The 19,275-nt window shown below is 40.8% G+C and overlaps 1 protein-coding gene and 1 pseudogene across 2 annotated transcripts in view; one reads left to right on the top strand and one right to left on the bottom strand.

Annotated features, from left to right (window-relative positions):
- Positions 1-4,618, bottom strand: part of PDE7A (phosphodiesterase 7A) — an 84,428-nt gene extending 79,810 nt beyond the window's left edge. For both annotated transcript variants that reach the window (XM_033126385.1, XM_033126383.1), the window contains exon 1: positions 4,417-4,618. In XM_033126385.1, the coding sequence (XP_032982276.1) occupies positions 4,417-4,554 (138 nt within the window). In that variant the 5' untranslated portion in view covers positions 4,555-4,618. The remainder of the gene's footprint in view (positions 1-4,416) is intronic.
- Positions 4,619-18,037: 13,419 nt separating this feature from the next.
- Positions 18,038-18,584, top strand: LOC117034053 (translationally-controlled tumor protein-like; annotated as a pseudogene).
- Positions 18,585-19,275: the final 691 nt, after the last annotated feature.

The raw sequence follows: 19,275 nt of genomic DNA, 5'->3' as shown, positions 1-19,275 counted from the left end.
CATGTTCAACATTCAGAGAATGGGCTGCTGATAGAGCAACACTGCACCACTGATGATTATTAAATTCAGCTCCACATCTGCTCTGCCAATACAAGAGCCACGGCCCGCGTGGAGCTATTTAAATACAACTGAATTTAAACTTCAGTTCCTCAAAGTAGCCACATTTCAAGTGCTCACCTCGCTATATGTGGCTAGTGACTATTAAACTGGATTCTGCAGTGAACACATCCAGCATCACAAGTTCTGTTGGACAGTGCAGCTCTCACAGCTTCCTGGGCCATCCCTTTCCTCCTCCCCCTACACCCACCTGTCTATCCAGAAACACCTACTTACCCTTCAGGCCTTGGTTTAAGCCTCAACTAGCACGTGAAGCTTCCCCTGATTTACCCAGGATATTTAGGTTTACCTTCAATACAAAAACGGTATCCCCTATAATCATACCATTTTCTCCACCGCAATCTTGGAAGCTTCTTGAAGGAGGAACCAACTTTTGTCCAGGGGCTTTGGACTGCTCTGGCACGTCTAAGACCTTGATAATTTGTTATAACTAAGGACACTGCTAAGGACAACCCAGGTGTCCACTATGACCACAGGTGAAAATACATACGTGTAAGGTAGGTAATGCATCAAAGAAAAACTTGGTTAGGTTGGCAGGCTCACAGGTGAGTTTTTTTTGTGTTTTTTTAAAACTACTAATTCTTTACATCTCTTTATACCTAACACAAGGAGCTTCACTCACAGAAGGTGTTCAGTAAATATTTGTGGAATCATTTCTGTATTTGAAAAAAAAAAAAAAGACACCAAGCATGAGCCCTAATGTAAATTGCGGACTGAGTGATAATGATATATGTCAACATAGGTTGAGCAATTGTAACAAGCGCACCGCTCCGGTGGAGATGCTGATTCCAGGGGAGGCTATACAGGTGTGGGGTCAGGGCGGGTATATGGGAAACCTCTGGATCCTCCACCCAATTGTCCTGTGAACTTAAACTGATCTGAAAAAACAGTCTATTAAAAAAAGGCATAGATGTTAAATTAGAAAACACACTTAGCTTATCGTGGTATTAAAAGCATATGTTTACATGTCAGATACCAATATTTTGTTCAATAATACATATCATAGATTTATAATAAATTTTAAAAATTAAACCTCAAATTTCTAACCCAAATAAGACCTGTTTCCAGTGCAGTGAAAATATGATTAAAATAATCCCAGGTGCAGGGCTCTGGCTTGCCATCAGTACAGGAACTCAACTTCCACACTTACTAAGCACCTACCTATGCAAAGCAGTAGTGAACAAGACAATTTCTGCTCTCACCATGTTTTTTTTTCCCCCCAAATAAGAACTTCATTCTGCAAGGTAAATCTTTAAACCCAGCTATCAACAATAGATACTCCAATATGGCAAAAACAAGCTTTTATTATCCTTATTTTTCAAATGGATTTTTAAAACTCTAAAGTAGTACACGACCTGGTTTAAAACAAAAAGTTAATGCCTCATTTCCTTGGCATCCTTGGGAAAGGTGGTATTCCACATAAATGAATTTTCCAGATAACGCACACTTGTCCTTTTAAGCATCAAAACTTAAACTGTTTCCTGTGAAGATGGAAAAACAAGCAAACAAACAAACAAAAAACAGTACAGATCTTTAAACTTTAAAAGAATAGTCTCTATTTACATTATTTTGACTAATAATGATTGTTTCCGTACAACATTCAAGCCCCTACACTGTATGTCCCCAGGGTGCCTTTGTAAAAGTTGCAAGCTTTAAAGTTTTTTTTTCTGATCCCTGGCTTTTGGTGTGTCAGCTGTCAACTTTTGCAGCCATCAGTGTGAACCTGACTCTAGCATCCTCCCTTCCCCCCTTCAAATTTGCTACTACTAGGAAAACAAGTTTGTCAGAATTTTGCCTTAAATACACAGGCTTTGAGAGGACCTCCTACTCTATTTTGGTTGTGCAGAGTCTTCTATTTCCTGAATCTGCTAAAGTCTATATTGTACAAGTTGCAAACCAAGCTTTGGATAAATGAGCTACTGCTAAGTATTGATGCAAGTCCTTACATTGTTTTCATACTTATAATTGATGCTCAGTCACAACTTCATTATCTATTCACTCATTCTACAAATATTTAAGTATCGCTACGTATGAGACGGGCTCCAATATTACGGTGGAAATAAAGAAAAGATAAGATAGCTAGTTTTGAACATATTTTAAAATAGAAAAACTCTAACACAAAAAGACTGTTCTACCTACTGCCTAAAAAATTAAAAAACAGGGTTTTTTTAAAGTCTTTTAAATAAAACTACGAGCTACCTAAATTTTTTATAATTTCTGTAGCTTTATACTTAGGAACTGAAGATTCATGGGTAAAGAAACCTTTTGATTTAACCAAATATTTATTTTATAAAGCTCTGAATAAGATTCCAAGATTTTGCACCTCTTTTTTTCTGTATTACAAATTCCTATCCAGCCCTCAAGAAATCACTATCAACATATGCTTTAGTATTAAACGATACAGTCTTGGTAATGATAATCATACCCATTTCAGCATTGTGGTAAATTTACCATCATTTTAATGTTCAGCAACATTAATTAGCAAAAAGTGTTAACTGAGGAAAATTTCTGTCCAAATTTTCAGATGTTTCAATATACTTCACTTTGGCGTATAGAAATTTTTTTTAAGTGTAAAATATGGTGTGACTCTACAATATTGGCTTTATCTGCCACAATCATAATTTTTAAATTCCATTATCCATTAAATTCTAAGGCGGGGTAATGAGTCAAGAAGGAGTTCAGCTTGAAACTGGTCTCTATGGATTAATTAAGACGTCAGGTCAAACCCCTGGCATCAGCCTTGCGTGTTTTAATTCCCTTGGAATCTCCCTTCTCATTCACTTTCTCCTCTGGGATCATAAGTAACCATTCATATTTTAGATTTTATAATTGATTAGTGATTGCCTTTATTCTTTAGACTGAACCGGAAACGGGTATTAGTTATTTACTGCTGAGAAAGTAAAATATTTAGAAGTGAAAAGTTACTATCATTAAAAATCTTTTTCAGCTGTGCATTAATCTCTCCCCAACATTCATTTTGCAACCTAAAAATGCTTTAAGCAGTACTATAAAGGCAGATCCTGGACCCAACTTCCAAAATAACAATGTAGTGCTATTTAAAATGTCACTTAATAGCACAGTAATTTTTACAAGTTGGCTCTGACCTCATAAGTATACTACCTTGTCCTGTGAAAGAAGTCTGATTTTAAATAAAAACAATTCAGATGGAAACCCAAATACAGGCTCTTGGTCTATGCAAGCAGCAAATGACAAATATTTACTGGACACACCTGCTATAAGGAAAATCTCTACCAGGTGCTCCACACTACCTGTTTAAAAAAAAAACAACAGACCTGGCTCAAGATATATATATATATACACACACACACACACACACACACACACATATATGTGAACATATATGTGTGTGTGTACATATATACACACACACACATATATATATATAATATTAATATTAACCGGTAGGAAAAATAAATACATTTGAATTATAAAGTGATTATGAACATATAACATTCTGGCAGCAGAAATAGAGGGCACTCAGTTTAAATGTAAACAAAATTCTTTTTGCCTCCCTATTTTAAATCTGGCAATCAAAATCAGCAAGAAGTAAAAAGTGAGCCAACAGCATCACCACAGCAAAAACCCGAAATTCTCAGGAGCAACTGGCACTGGATCATTCAAAACAAAGTCTTCCGGTGAGTGCTCATCAGCAGTTGCTCTCCTAAAATCTCTTTATCAGATTAAAAACAAAACCGATTCCTGGCGGAAAGCGAAGCTTCAGGGAAGCACCCTCGATACTTGTTTCTCTGATATCCATGCACAGAATCGATGGAGTCGGGAGAACACAACAGGGAATCGGCCTATTGTTTGGAGAACCGCAGGACCATCCGAGCACCACCGGGCGCGCGGGAGCACAGGAGGCGAGGCGCGAACCCGGCACAGGTGTGTGTGTGTGTGTGTGTGGAGGGACACACAGGTGTGCTAGAGCCACAAGGAAGAGGCCCAACTTCCAGACCCAGACGTCGAGAAACGGAGGGAGACAAAGTCATTACTGAGGGTTAACCCGCTGAGTCGAGGAGGAGAGAGGGAGCTAGGGAGGGTCTGAAGGGCTCTCGGAGCTCACCCGCATGGAGGCTGGGGACAGAGAGTGGACAGCCCCCAGGAGAAAACAAAGGCTCTCAAATCGAAGGGGCAGCCTAGAAAGCCCCAAACAATGGGCAATGCTAGGTCTGGGTGAACCGCGAGGAATGAGGGTGTCGCGGAGGTGAAGCCGGGTGGGAAGAGGGAAACAAAGAGAGAAGCCCCCAAGTGTGTGCCCCTGGCGGCGGCGGCGATTACCTGTGAAAGCTGCCGGGGATTGGGGCAGCAGAAGAGCGCGGAGCTGGAGCTGAAGCTGATGGCTCCTCGGCGACTGAGGACGTGCTGGGGGACCGGCCTGTCCAGGGGCAGCACCGGCAGCTGGTAACATACTTCCATTGAATACGCCCGCCCTGCCTCCGCGCGGCGCCCGCCCTGCCGCGGCCGCCGGCCCCTGCGCTGGGAAGGGGCCGCGGCTGCGGGGCACCGGGCCGAGGCGGGGGCAGGGCGGGCGGCTGCCGACCCCGGACCGGGAAGCCGCGCTCACGCCTCCCCCACGCGAACACTGCGCCCCGGTCGCCGGCGGGAAGGAGCTGCAGCGGCCGCGGCGACAGTTACGAGGACCTGCGCGCGCCCAGCTCAGGGGTGCAAGCGAAGGCAGCACAGGCAAAGTCGAAGGGGGTACCCCGCCGCCCCAGGGCGCTCACGCCGAAGGAGCGGAGCAAAGGCAGAAAAAAACGGTGCAAGAAAAGACGGCTGGAGCCAGTGGCGAGACCCGGTGTGCGCGGGGCTCGGGACGAGCACCAGCTCCGGCCACGGCCGCCGTCCTGCCCCTCCCCTCCCCCGGAGCCTGACTTCACTCCGCCGGCGGTGCGAGCCCGGCGTAATTCACACTTTGCAGCCGGGGACCCTGCGCCAACCACGGCCGCCGCCTCCGTGACGTCACGACGCCGCGCCGCAGGCCCCGCGCCGCCGCAGCGCCCAGGGAGATGGGCTAGCGGCGGAGGGAGTCGGCCGCCTTCCCCCGCAGCCCCGCGCTCCGTCACTGTCCTTCCCGCTATACGCCGCCCTCCCCGCCCCAGCTCAGCCCGCGGCCCGCCCGCCCGCTCTCCCCCGCGTTTGCCCCCCACCCCAGGCGCGTGCGCACAGGCCCGGCCGAGTGGGGGCATTCCCCTTATCAGTAAAATCTTGCGTGCGGGCACGCGGAAGGTGGGGGGTGGACTCGGCCTGCGCTAGAGGCGCCATTCCGGCCTGTCGACCCCCAAAACCCACAGTATGCAGGGCAGTCGCAGCGCTCAGCCCCGACAGCGGGGTCACCGCCGTGTTTTCCCTCCTTGAATTCCCATTCTTGGGCTTCGCTCGGGACCGCTGCGGCAGTGACGTCAGCGGGCCGCGCGGGCACCGTCCTCCAGGCTACGTCACTGCCAGTCCCTCCGTGGGCCCGGGCTGGGGCGCTTCCCTTGCAGGTGCGGGTCCCGGGACTGTCCGGGGCCGAGCGCAGAATGCGAGAGTGAAGAGGGGCGAAGGAGTGGAGGGAAAACACCGAGACTGAGAAAGAAGTGAGAGTGTGCCCTGGAAAAAATGAGAAACGATGACATTGAGAAGACAAAGGAAAAAAGGAGACTGCTTGCCCTTTTACGAAAAGTGTTTTTGTTTGTTGGTTTTGAGTTTTAGAAAGTAGGAGAAGATGAAAAGCTCTTGACTTGGTTTGTAAGCTGGATATGTAATTTTGCAGGTTCATTTTCTCACATCCTTAAATGTCAAAGCTTTTCAGCTGTAACCCATTGTTTCAAATGCATTCTGGCCTGCTGGCAAAATTGTTAATTTGGCTCGCTCTCAGGGCACCCACCATTCCACTTACGACTAGCCACTGGCAAAGTGGAAAGTACTTCATAGCCATTACTGATAAGAGCAGATACCAAATGTTCATGATTCCATAAATCAGTGAAAGTCTGCAAGACTTACCATCTTTCCATGGCATCTGTTTCTTTTCTAGCACTTAAAATTTTCTATCTCCTCCATTGGTATTTTTTACTTGTCTGCTCTCTGTCATTAAAGGAAATAAAAATTTCCCTGTGGTTTCATGGATTTTATCTTCACTAGTTGATAAACTCCCCTCTAGTGCAACAACTGGCCCAACTCATCTTTGACACTGTAAATACTCTCACAACATCTAGTAGATGCATTGAGCATTTACTGTATGCTTAGGATTAAGCTGAGCACTTTGTCCTATTCTGACAAAAACCACTTGAGGTAGTAATATTTAAATTGAAACAAGGCTTAGGGAAACATAACTTGCCCTGTTAGATTTCACACACATAGGTGGCAGGATTAACCTCAAATAACGTTTCAATTGTGTGTACAACTAACCACCCAGAAGGTGGTATTGGTGTGATATCAGACAGTATATACCAAATAACTATCACATTTAATAATATCCAAGAGATTCAGTTCAATTAAATCATTTAATAAGACTCGGCACTAACTAAGCAATGCATCGCTCTTCAGCAGAGAGGGGAGCTAACATTTACTGAGTACCCACTGCGAGCCGATAGGTATTCTACATACAATGTTTAACTTAACTGTACATAATGGCCACATAAGTAAATATTTGCTCTCAATTCTACAGACGAGGAATCAGGTTCCAAGACCATAAATCATTTGTGCCACCAAATTCTGTTCAGTGTATTTTAGAGCCATGCATTTCCACCACCCATGTGATATCTCAAGACCAGAACTTCAGCTGTTTTCAGTGTTCTTTACTGCATTGGAGAGTGTATTAAGGTTCTCCATTAAAACAGAACTAATAGGATGTGTGTGTGAGAGATTTATAATATAGTAGGTGTAATCAAACAATATGGTGAATGTTTAAAAAATGTATTACAGTAAAAGACACATTATTGTTTGTATTGTTGGATCACACCTTGTATATGCACACCTATGGATCACACCTTGTATATCACACCTCTGTTCACTCCTCAAAATACTCCCCCTCACTTCGAGCACACTTATCCTATCTTTCCTGCCACTTTCTAAAGCAGTTCTGGAATTCCTCTTTCATGAGTGTCTTTAGTTACCCTGTCATGGCTGCTTTGTTGTCCTGAATCATTTTGACTTTGGGGAAGAGCCAGAAGTCACACAGTGCCAGATCCCATCAATAAGGTGGATGAGGACACACTTTGTAGTTTTTATTTGACAGAAATTGCTGTATCCCAGAAGCGATGTGTGACATGGATCATTGTCATGATGGAGGATGATTTATGGCACTTTAAAACACACCTTCTCTCAAACGTGGCTCACAACCGACTGACTGCGCCGAACAAATTGAAACTTGTCACACACGGTTACTCAGGTTCCACCACCACTTCCTGTATTGAAGATCCCTCACTTTCCATTGGATGGCACTTGGCAGCAGCATTCACTGTATTTTGTGATCATAATGGAAAGAACCCGTGTCACACATCGCTACTGGTATGGCCATTTCTGTCAAATAAAAACGTTATGGTGTGTCCTCATCTACCTTATTCAGTGGATCTGCTGCCGTGCGACTTCTGGCTCTTCCTCAAAGTCAAAATGATTCAGGACATCGAGGCAGCCAGGACAGCACAACTAAACACACTCACGAAAGAGGACTTCCAGAACTGCTTCAGAAAGTGGCAAGAATAATGGGATAAGTATGTTTGAAGTGAGGGGGAGTATTTTGAGGGGGGCTTAATGGCAATGTGTCTTTTACAGCAATAAAGTTTTTTATTTAAACATTCACTGTATTGTTAAATCACACCTTGTATATGCACCCCTATGTTCACTGCAGCACTATTTACAATAGTCAAGATATGAAAACAACCAAAATGACCATCAATAGATGATTGGATAAAGACATTGTGGTACATATACAATGTAATATTACTCGGCCATAAAAAAAATGAAATCTTAACCATTTGCAACAATATGGATGGACCTAGAGGGTATTAAACTAAGTAAAATAAGTCAGACTGAGAAAGACAAATACCATATGATCTCACTTATATGTGGAATATAAAGAATAAACAAAATAAACAAACGAAACAGAAACAGACTCAAAGATACAGAGAACAAACCGATGGTTACTAGATGGCAGGAGGACTGGGGGCTGGGTGAAAAAGGTGATGGGATTAAGAAGTACAAATAGGTAGTTACAAAATAGTCACTGGGAGGTAAAGTACAGTATGGGGAATATAGTCAACAATATTGTAAAAACTATGTATGGTGTCACATGGGTACTAGACTTATCAGGGGGACCACTTCATAAATTATATAAGCATCTAACCACTACACTGTACACCTGAAACTAATATAAGATAATATTGAATGTCAACTAGAATTTTAAAAAGTAATCATGGAGATACAAAGTATAGCATAGGGAATATAGTCAATAATATTGTAAAAACTATGTATAGTGTCAGATGGGTAATAGACTTACGGGGATTATCACTTTGTGAAGTATATAAACGTCTACTCACTATGTTGCTTTGTACACATGAAACTAATTAAAAACAAAAACCAAGTGTTTAGAACCCCAGATTTCTTCCTCAATCCTGTGCGTACAGGTAACTCGCTCCCCTTCACCTCTGCAGAAGATTGGATGGATTGAACCGAACAGCCTCCGGCTTGGGTTCACCAGGCAGAGAGAGGTGAGGGTGGGAGTAGAGTACCATATAAAAAATGGTGAGATAAATGTGAATCTGACTACGTGCTGATAGCCAAGTTTATTTCCTTGGGGCAAGAAGTTGGAAGATTACTCTTTAGAAAAGTGGACCTGTCCAAGGCAAACATTTTACAGTCATTATTAGTTCAGAGACCTCTACCCAAATAAGTGGGTCCACATATAATTCTAAGGTAAGTCCTACCCATGCACATGGAGCTCACAAAAAACAGATCAGTATGTCATCCTTAAATAGGAAAGAACAATCAAGCATTACCAGAACCTGAATAACTCCACAACATGAGAGAAAATAGAAACAAACAAGGGGAAACAAACAATACAGAGAACCCCCTCTCCAAGAAAACCAATAATATTCTTAGATGAGAAGTCATAATATATACGAACAGGATGATATAAAAAGAAATAAAATAACTCTTTAAAACTGAAAACTATAATAGCAAACATTAAGTATTTAATGGGGGTGTTAGAAAATAAAGTTGAAGGTATCGTCCCAAAAGCAAAATGAAAAAATTAACGATATTGGTAATATGAGAAAAGATTAAAATTGGAGTTCCAGTCCACAGGGTTTAACATCCAAATAAGGATGGTTTCAGAAAGAAAGAATTGAGAAAATTGTAGGGAAGAAATAATTCAAGAAAATTCAGCAGAACTGAAGGGCACACATTTCCAGATGGAGATAGCCAAGTTTGTCCTAGAACAATGGATAGAGAAAAGACCTACACCAAGGCATATCATGAAATTTCAGTACAATGGAGACAAAAATAAGAACTTAAAATCTTCTAGGGAGTGAAAGCAAAAACCAAACTGACCTAATAAAACCAAAACTGACCCATAAAATCAAACTAGCTTAAATATATTAAGTCTGCCAAGTGTAAACCAAACTGTCAACTAGTTATTTTATCTTTTACGGTGAAATTGCCTCACGCCCAATTAGTCGTGCTGCGATTACGTTTCCAGCAAAAATGTTTGCGGCACAGATGTTTATAGTGAAAACACCTAGAACCAGAAGACACTGACATAAAGCTTTCAAAATTGTGAAGGAATTTGATTTCCCACCTAGGAATCTGTATACCTTGGTCCAAATGAATTTAGTGTGAGAGTGACATAAAGATATTTTTCATACCTTGAAGAACTCAAGTATTTAGCTGGCACCTTTCCTCAGGAAATAAAGATGTGCTCTAGCAAAAGGAGGGAGGAAACCAAGAAAGAGAAATATTGGGATTCAGCCAATGAGAGCTTCACCATAGGAAAGAGGGAAAGGGGGACCCAGAATGATAGTCCATAGGTCACAGCCACAGAGACGACCTAGAGAGAAACCAAGGCATATGGGAACAGTATGGAGTATGGGGGCTCTGAGATGAGAGTGAAATTAATAGACGACCTGTAGAAACTGGACATAGTGAGAGAAGCTCTGGCAGAGTTTGGGAATCAGTTTATTACTACGATATAGTCTACTAAGCTCCACAAAAAAGATTAAATTACTAATACCAAGAAAACAGTGTTGTAAAAGAAAATAAATGTAATCATCATACATGGTATGCCTCTTCTATAAAGAGTTGCATTCACAATAATGTAATTACTGAACATTGATTTAACAAAAATATGGTGTTATAACTAACTATATTGAGAGGTGTAAGAAGACAAAAAGTGTGTTTGTTTGAGTGGTATTAGGAAGCTAAGTTTTCATCTTCCACAGTAGAATATTAATAAGTAATATCTAAAATTGAGATGTGAGTTAATAATATGGAGCTCAATATTTTAAGGAACAACTAAAAACTGTGAACATTCTTGCTTTAGCAGAACAAGCATTGGTAGAGTGTTGAGATGGAACAAGAGGCTACTAGGTTTATTATAACATAGAACTATTGAAATCTAAAAACTATGTGTGTGTATTATTTCTCTCATTAAAAAAATTAAAATAATTGTAGTGAGTTGAATTATGTCCCCCAAAAGATAAGTGGAAGTCCTAACTCCTCATACCTATGATCATATTTGGAAATAGGGTCTTTGCAGATGTAATCAAATTAAGATAAGGTCATCCTGAATTAGGGTGGGCCCTATACCCAACACTGGTTTCCTTATAAGAAGAGGGAGATTTGGAGGCTAATACACTCAGGGAAGAAAACCATGTGAAGACAGAAACTGAGATTGGAGTGACATGTCTCCAAGCCAAGGAACACCAAGGATTGCCAGCAACGACCAGAAGCTTGGAGAGAGGTACGAAACAAATTCTCTTCAGAGGGAGCTTGGCATTGGGCATTGCCAACACCTTGATTTTGGGCTTCAAGACTTTAGACTGTGAGAGAGTAAGTTTCTGTTGTTTTAAGCCACCCCGTTTATGGTAATTTGTTACAGCAGCCCAAACACACTAATACAATCACGCTACTCAATTTCTGTGTATCTTACCTGAAGCAGGACACGTTTCACAGAGGGTCAATTCTTCTAAATTCATTTCCACACTTGAGGTTAAAAAAAAAGTCAACAAAAACTGATCAAGTTAGTTTTTTGTTTTTGTTTCTTTTTGACAAAGTATAGAAGCCATCTGTTCAATTAAGGAATGTGGGAGAACTGGCAAACGTGAAACAAATTTTAGTCTCTAGTTATAAATATTTAAGAGTATGCCTGTCTGAGGTTTGCTTTCTGTTTTAAAAATACTGTTCTCTCTTGCTACCTCTGAGGAAGAATAGTAATAAAGAACAAGGGCCACACACAATAACATTGTAAAATGTTGAACAGAATGAATATTACTTAGAACAACAAAATCTTTTACAGTGGCCTGAAAATTGGTTTCTAAATATTTTTTCAAACTATCAAGTACCTGAACTTGTTAACTATCATTTTTATATGAAATCATGACAGATTTAAAGAAAGCACCTATGTTATTTACATTTCCTACACTTTTAATTCCAGTGCCTTGTTTCAAGGTCCAGTATCATCTGAAAAATAGTTCAAGTAATGAGATATTTAAGATCTTAAAACAGCTGGTTACAGGGTGTTATGGGTTGAATTGTGTCCGCTCCTCCCCACTCCATCCCCCCCACCCCCAAAGAAAAGATACATTGAGATCCTAACCTCTAGTACCGCAGATTGTGACCTTACTTGGAAATAGGGTCACTGAAGATATAATTAGTACAATTAATATGAGGTCATACTGAATTAGGATGGGCCCTAATCCATTATGACTGGTGTCCTCATATGAAGACAGCCAGACAGCCACGTGAAGGCACAAACACAGGGAGAAGGCCATGTGAAGATGGAGGCCGAGGTGGGAGTGATGCATTTACTCCCAAGGAACACCAAGGATTGCTGGCTGTCACCAGAAACTAGGAGACACAACTGGAACAGACTCTCCCTCAGAGCACTCAGAAGGAATCAACCCTGCTGACACCTTGATTTGGGACTTCTAGTCTTCAGAACTGTGAGAGAATAAATTTATCTTGTCTTAAGCCACCCGGTTTACACAGAATAACATAAAATTTACCATTAACCACCCTGTTTGTGAAACTTTGTACAGTAGCCACAGGAAACAAATATATAGGGTTTTTATCAAAATTATAATACTGTGGGGAGGGGAGTCTTTAAAAAAATTTGTTTTTTAATGTTTGCATTGTCATAGTTATTTAGATTTCAATGTCTACTCTTACCACAAAAACATGCATGGAGCATTTTTAGAGAGAAACAAACAGCATGAATGTTTGACACATTCCTCTCTTTAGCAGAGTTTTGGGTCCTGATCTCCATACCGAGCCCTTTACCAAAAGGGCACAGTCTGACATTCTATCCGGTGCTTTTGGGTGTCCATTTCACAAAGAAGTGTTTTCATTTCTCTAGAGGAAATTGTTAAGAGTGCGATGATAGTATCATATAGTAAGTGATGTTTAACTTTATGAGAAATTGCCCCACTGATTTCCAGAATGGCTGTGCCATCTCCCATTCCTACCCATAATGGATGAGAGTTCCAGTTTCTCCACATCCTCTCCAGTACTTAGTATTGTCTACTTTTCAATTTTAGTCATTCTGATAGGTGTATAGTGGTATCTCATGATTTTTTAAAAAAAAATTCAATTCCAATTTTTTTCATTCATTTGTTTATTCACTGAATATTTGTTAAGTAACTACTACATCTTAAGTACTCTCTAGTCACTGAAATAAAATGAGACAGAGAAAAGTCCTTGACTTAATGAAGTGAAAATTCTAATGCAGGAGAACAGCAATAAACAAATACATAACAATATAACATAACACAAGCTAGTGTTACTAGGTGCTGTGAAGAAAAATAAAACAAGGAAGTATATTAGAAAGTAGAATATAGAGGTCACAGAAGAAATCTTGAGAAGATTACATCTGAGCCAAGTCCCGATTAAGGAAGTAAGCTAGGCAAGGACTGGGGGGTAGGGAAGAACTTTCTGGATAAAGGGAAACAGGACGTAGGCCTTGTGTATGGATAAGACCAGTGTAGAGGGAACACAGTGAGTGAGAAGCCGTGGAAGGAGATGAGAGCAGATCAATGTAGTCCCTGGAAGCCTGGCTAAGGATTTGGATTTTATCTAAGTGTGATAGCAAGCCACTGGACTGTGTTTTGTTTTTTGTTTTGTTTTGTTTTGTTTAATCAGAGAAATGGTATTATTGGATTTGTATATTTTACAGATCTCTCCAGCTGCTCTGTAGCCAATGTCTCTGGATGAAGAGTGGAAGCAAGGAGATCTTTTGAAAAGCTTTTAAATAATAGCCTGGAAGAGAGATGGCATTGCCCTCCGGGCATCTTTGGAGGTGGCACTATGTAAATGTAAACAGCACAAATTTACAGATAACCATCTAAGACTGTAAATATCATCCCCCTTTCTGGTTAAAAAATCACCACAGGAATGGGGTTCTTTCACATCCCCTGAATTTCTTTAGGTTAGAAACTGTAGGAGTTATTAAATAAACCAGTTAATATCCATCTGAACATTGTATCCGTAGCTCAAAAACTTAAAAGAACTCTAAAGCTGAGGGATAAAAATGAAATTACTATTGAACAATCCCAGGTTTAATTTTTTAGGTGAACAACTTATAATAATTAAAATTGTACAAGTGTAGCAAAATAAATTATATATACATATGCTTGCTCATATATATGAGCAAACATATATATACATATTAGCAGTATCAAGTCAATTTTTTAAATGCAACTAGAATAATCCTTCTAATAGTATTGAGGAACCTCAACATTGTCTAAGAATTAGTAAAAGTTTAAATTCTTAGAGTGTAAGGAGTCAGTATTCAAAATTCAGTTAAGTTTAATGCAAATTTTTTTCATTTGGGAATAAATGAATATAATTAGTAATAGTGGTCACTGACTTTAGAAAATGAAATGATTAAATATTCAAGGTTGAAGCTTTTAAAAAATTTCCCAGGACAAACAATCAGTTCAAAAATGGGCGAAATACTTGAATAGACATTTCTCCAGAGAAGATATACAAGTGGCCAATAAGTACATGAAAAGATGCTCAATATCATTAGTCATTAGGGAAATGCAAATCAAAACTACAATGAGATGCCACTTCACACTTAGGATGACTATTATCAACGAAATGGAAAGTAACAAGTATTGGTGAGGATGTGAAGATTATTGGAATCCTTTTACACTGTTGCAGGAATGTGAAATGGTGCAGCCAATACGGAAAACATTTTGGTAGTTCCTCAAAAAATTAAACATAGAATTACCATATGATCCAGCAATTTCACCGCATGATATATACCCAAAATAACTGAAAGCAGGGACTCAAATAGATACTTCTACACCAATGTTCATAGCACCATTATTTACAATAGCCAAAAGTTGGAAACAACCTAAATGTCCAATGATGAATGAATGAATACACAAAACCTGGCATATACATATAAAGGAATTTATTCAGCTTCAAAAAGGAAGGAAATTTTGATACATGTTACAATGTAGATGAACCATGACGACATTATGCTAAAAAAGCCAGATACAAAAGGACCAACATTGTATGATTCCACTCACGAGACACCTAGAATAGTCCAAATCCAGAGAGACGGAAAGTAGAATAGGGGTTGTCAGGGGCTGGGAGAAGGGAGGAATGGGAGTTATTTAATGGGGACGGAGTTTCTATTTGATATGATAAAAATGTTCTAGAAATACATAATGGTGATGGTTGTTCAACACTGTGATTGTACTTAAGGCCACTGAATTGTACACTAGAAAATTGTTCAAATGGTAAAATTTTAGGTTAGGCATGTTTTTTACCACAATAGAAAGGGACGAGACATGTGCTGTGAGAGTTCACTGCCTTAGCCAACCTCTCTGAGCTCTAGAAAAAAACCCATGGAGGCAGGTCACCACTCTTGCTCTGAAAGCACACACACCCTCTTCAATGCTCACAGTAGTTCTCTTCCCCCAGATGGGGTTTGATAGAGCATGGCTGCGGCCTCCCTTCACCACAGGAATCATAGCCAGTGATACATCTCATTAGAGTTCCTATTATGTGTGTTTTTTTCTTCTACTGTTTTTCAGGAAAGGCTGAAAAAAACTTCAGATAGTCTATGACACTTGCTTTCGCTTTTCAAATATTCTCATAGTTCACAGAGAAAGAGTCATTTACCAAGTTGAAGTTTGTACGCTTATCATTATTTCCCTTAATGCTTTCCATATGTTGACTTTTAAATTCAGACTGGGCCTATTGGAGGTGACATGAATGTTGTCAGTAGTACCCAAATACTTACTGGCAGCAAATGCCTTGACAGCTTAGCTCTTGTATGTTTCCTTGGTTGGAGCGATCTATCCAATCCCAGCAGGCAAAATACTGTAATTATAATGTACCTGCTGGCAATTATGATAAACCATACAGTCTACAAGTCAGCACCACAGATAAAACTGTACACACATGGGAAGACAAATGAACAGATAAACTGTAACACAAACAAAAATATTAAAAGAGTTAAGCCAAAGGAGTGCTTTACAAAAAAAGTCCTCCAAAACAAAACAAAACAAAAAAAAACAACCAAATGTCTAAAAAAGCTGGAACACAGTCACAAGAAACAATTCGCTTTTACTTTAGACAAAGTTGGTCAGATGACAGAGATAACTGGAAAAAATGTATTTCTTAATCTGTGGAGAGTTTCATCTGCCAGATAATCCTCAGATGACACAACTCTCCCATTCCATCATGCTTACGTGAAACGACAAACACTGTTCAGACTTATAATACTAAATGTAGTAATGATGAAAGTTCACAACGGAGTACAAATAAAAATGTTTTCACATGCATGAATGCAAGATATCATTGAAAAAATATACCAACCATTTTGGAAAATAAGTGACCGGAAATGGCAGTGACGGGGAGAGAATGCTCTGGCTTCTGCACAACTCACAAAACACCGGAGTCTTCAGTTACTCACATCCGCAAAGCTTGTCCTCTCGTCTCCATATCTTTGCTCGTGCTATTCCCTCCGAATTGAATATCCTCTCCTTCCCACCCAGCCCCCAGGCTCCCCAAGTCTCAATCCCACATAACATATGACCCAGTGTAAAGGTCCATCCTGCATGAAGCCTTTCCCCAAACCCATCAGCGGAAAGCAATCTCTCACTCATCAAGTCCTATAAGCGCCTCTGTACTTCTCTTCGGGCACTCCTCTTTCTGCATGGTAGGTATTATATTTATTTATGTACATATATGTATAAATACATTATATTTATTTACGTATGATCTGTCTGGATCCCTAAAGGCAGATGTTCTTCAAAGATCTCTGCTGGACCCTCTTCCTACTTAGTCTACACTACATCCACACACCGTATCCCTTCACCACAACCATCTCCCCACTGCTTCACCATCTCTTACCTCTATGGACATGATTCCAACATCTCTATTCTGATCTTCAGTCTTATGGTTCTCTCAAGTTTCGGTCCCTTATTTCTAACTGCTAGATTTCTGCACCAAGCTGCCCCTTGCAACTTCAAACTCACTAAGTCTACAGTAGAAATGACCATCTTCCTTGCCCAACTTTCTTCCTCCTTATGCTAATACCGGCCTTGCTGGTCACTTGGGGGCAAACCCCCTTGCCCACCCTCATTGCCCACATCCAGTTACATTTCTGTCGTACAATTCCATGGTCATTTCACCCCTTTCTCTCCACCCCATTTCTCTTTCCCCAACCTCCAACTACTATTTTATCCTGTTCACCACTGTATCCACAGTTTCTAGAAATACATATTGAAAGAATGAGTCAATTCCCACCCAATGCCTTTGCTCACGCATGCAGTTATCTTACTTTGGAATGTTCTTGTACCACATTGCCAATAATTACACGGTTCTTCAAGGTAAAACTCAGTTGCTCTAGTCCCCATGAAATTTTCCAAAAGGGCAAATTTCAGAACAGTCAGGATTCTTGGTTGCAAACAACAGTAGGTAACTTTGATTATTTTAAAGAAAAAGAACAACAAAAACAATGTATTGAATGATGTGGTGGAGACTCTCCCCAATGAATGTGCGGCTGAAAAACAGGCAGGATAATCTGTAGGCTAGACAGAAGCATGTGGCATGGATGCCACCACCTATATTGTCGCCATAACCAGCCACTGATGGATCTAGGAGCCAATACAATCTCTTCTCACCATCCTTCATCTTTCATCACCAGCTCAGGGTTGAAAGTCCTGGGTGGGTACATATATTTGGCTACTCCTAGGTATATGTCCAGAGGGTCTCAGGGCACAGGATACCTGACTTCTTGACTTTCATAGGAGGTGGCAAGGCTGTCTCTCCCAAATTCTCATATAATGGGAAAGTCTCTATGTTTATAAGAGGATTCAGAATAAAGCAATAAGTGTACACTAACCGGTCCAGTGGCCATGTCCAGTGGCTATGTCTTAACTCTTCCACAGGACTGTAAGTTCCATGAAGGCAGAATTCACGTCTGGTTCATTTTCGTATCCACAGTAGCTCCAAAAAAAGAATACCTTACACTTCTCCTAGTCAAGAGAGTACCTTTCTAATTACCATAGCTATCTTGATTTAAAATTTCTTGTTTAAACTACTCGATACTACTTTAAATTTTTCATATTTTCCTTTTGCGCCCACTCCCTTCCGTCCCTCCTCCCCCAGCCCTGCTAAGGCTGCAACGCACCCACTCCGAGCTCCTGCTGAGCCAGCCAGCACCGTTCTCCTTCCGGCAACAATCATGATCCTCTACCCGGACCTCATCAGCCGTAAGATGTTCTCCGACATCGACAACATCCGGGCAGGCGATCTCAGACGGGCTGTGCCTGGAGGTGGAGGGGAAGATGGTCAGCAGGACAGAGGCGGGACATTAGTGACTCGCTCATCGGTGGAAATGCCTCAGGTGAAGGCCCTGAGGGCGAAGGAACCGAAAGTACAGTAGTCACTGGTGTTGCTGTTGTCATGAACCATCATTTGCAGGGAACCAGCTTCACAAAAGAAGCCTACAAGAAGTACATCAGAGATTACATGAAATTAATCAGGGTGAAACTTGAAAAACACAGACCAGAAAGAGTAAAACCATTTAGGACAGGGGCTGCAGAACAAATCAAGTACATCCTTGCTAATTTCAAAAACTACCAGTTCTTTACTGGTGAAAACAAGCATCCAGGTGGCATGGTTGCTCTGCTGGACTACCGCGAGGATGGTGTGACCCCATGTATGATTTTCTTTAAGGATGGTTTAGAAATGCAAAAATGTTAACGCAGTTGGCCACTGGGATCCATCACCTGTCACCATCAGAACCGGCTGCTGCTTTTCATCCACACACCAGGACCAGGACAGATGAGACCAGTGTTACCTTGAGCTCTTCGTTTCTCTTGACCTTGATGATACTTGGAGCGGAGGCATTGTTTTTAAGAAAAACACGTCATGTAGGTTTTCTAAAAATAAAATACATTGAAACAAAAAAAAAATTCAGATTTTAAAAATGTCTAATGTTTTCTGTAAAATTTGATATTATATATAGTCCTTCATGGGACTTACAGTCTTGTAGAAGATCTCTTCCTTTCCCAGAAATATCCCGGGGTCTGCTCTCAGGTGAAGGCCCTGACTCAGAGCAGTCATCTGCTCAAAAACTATTCTCAGAGAACACCCTCTGAAAGGCAGGCTAGGTCAAGTTTGATTGTTCACAGAATACAGTTACCCATTTATTGCAGTCATTTCTATGTGCTGGGTACATTGTTAAGTGCTTTGTAAACATTATCTCATTTATTTCTCATAACCACCCAATGAGGTAGCTTTTTTTTTTTTCTCCCTCACATTTTACAGATGAGAAAACAAGCCTCAAACGGGTTCAGTGAATTGCCCAAGAAAGACCACACAGGGCTATTTGATCTAAGTTATTTAAATTAGCCATGAAAGACTGTAACACTACTGGCCATCTTTTTACATTACAAACCAAACTGGCTTCCTTTTTTG

Source organism: Rhinolophus ferrumequinum, chromosome 14, assembly GCF_004115265.2.
Source record: "Rhinolophus ferrumequinum isolate MPI-CBG mRhiFer1 chromosome 14, mRhiFer1_v1.p, whole genome shotgun sequence".
NCBI classification, from domain to species: Eukaryota; Metazoa; Chordata; class Mammalia; order Chiroptera; family Rhinolophidae; genus Rhinolophus; species Rhinolophus ferrumequinum.
Note: the sequence above shows the minus strand (reverse complement) of the source record. Positions and strands in the feature narration are given on the sequence as shown.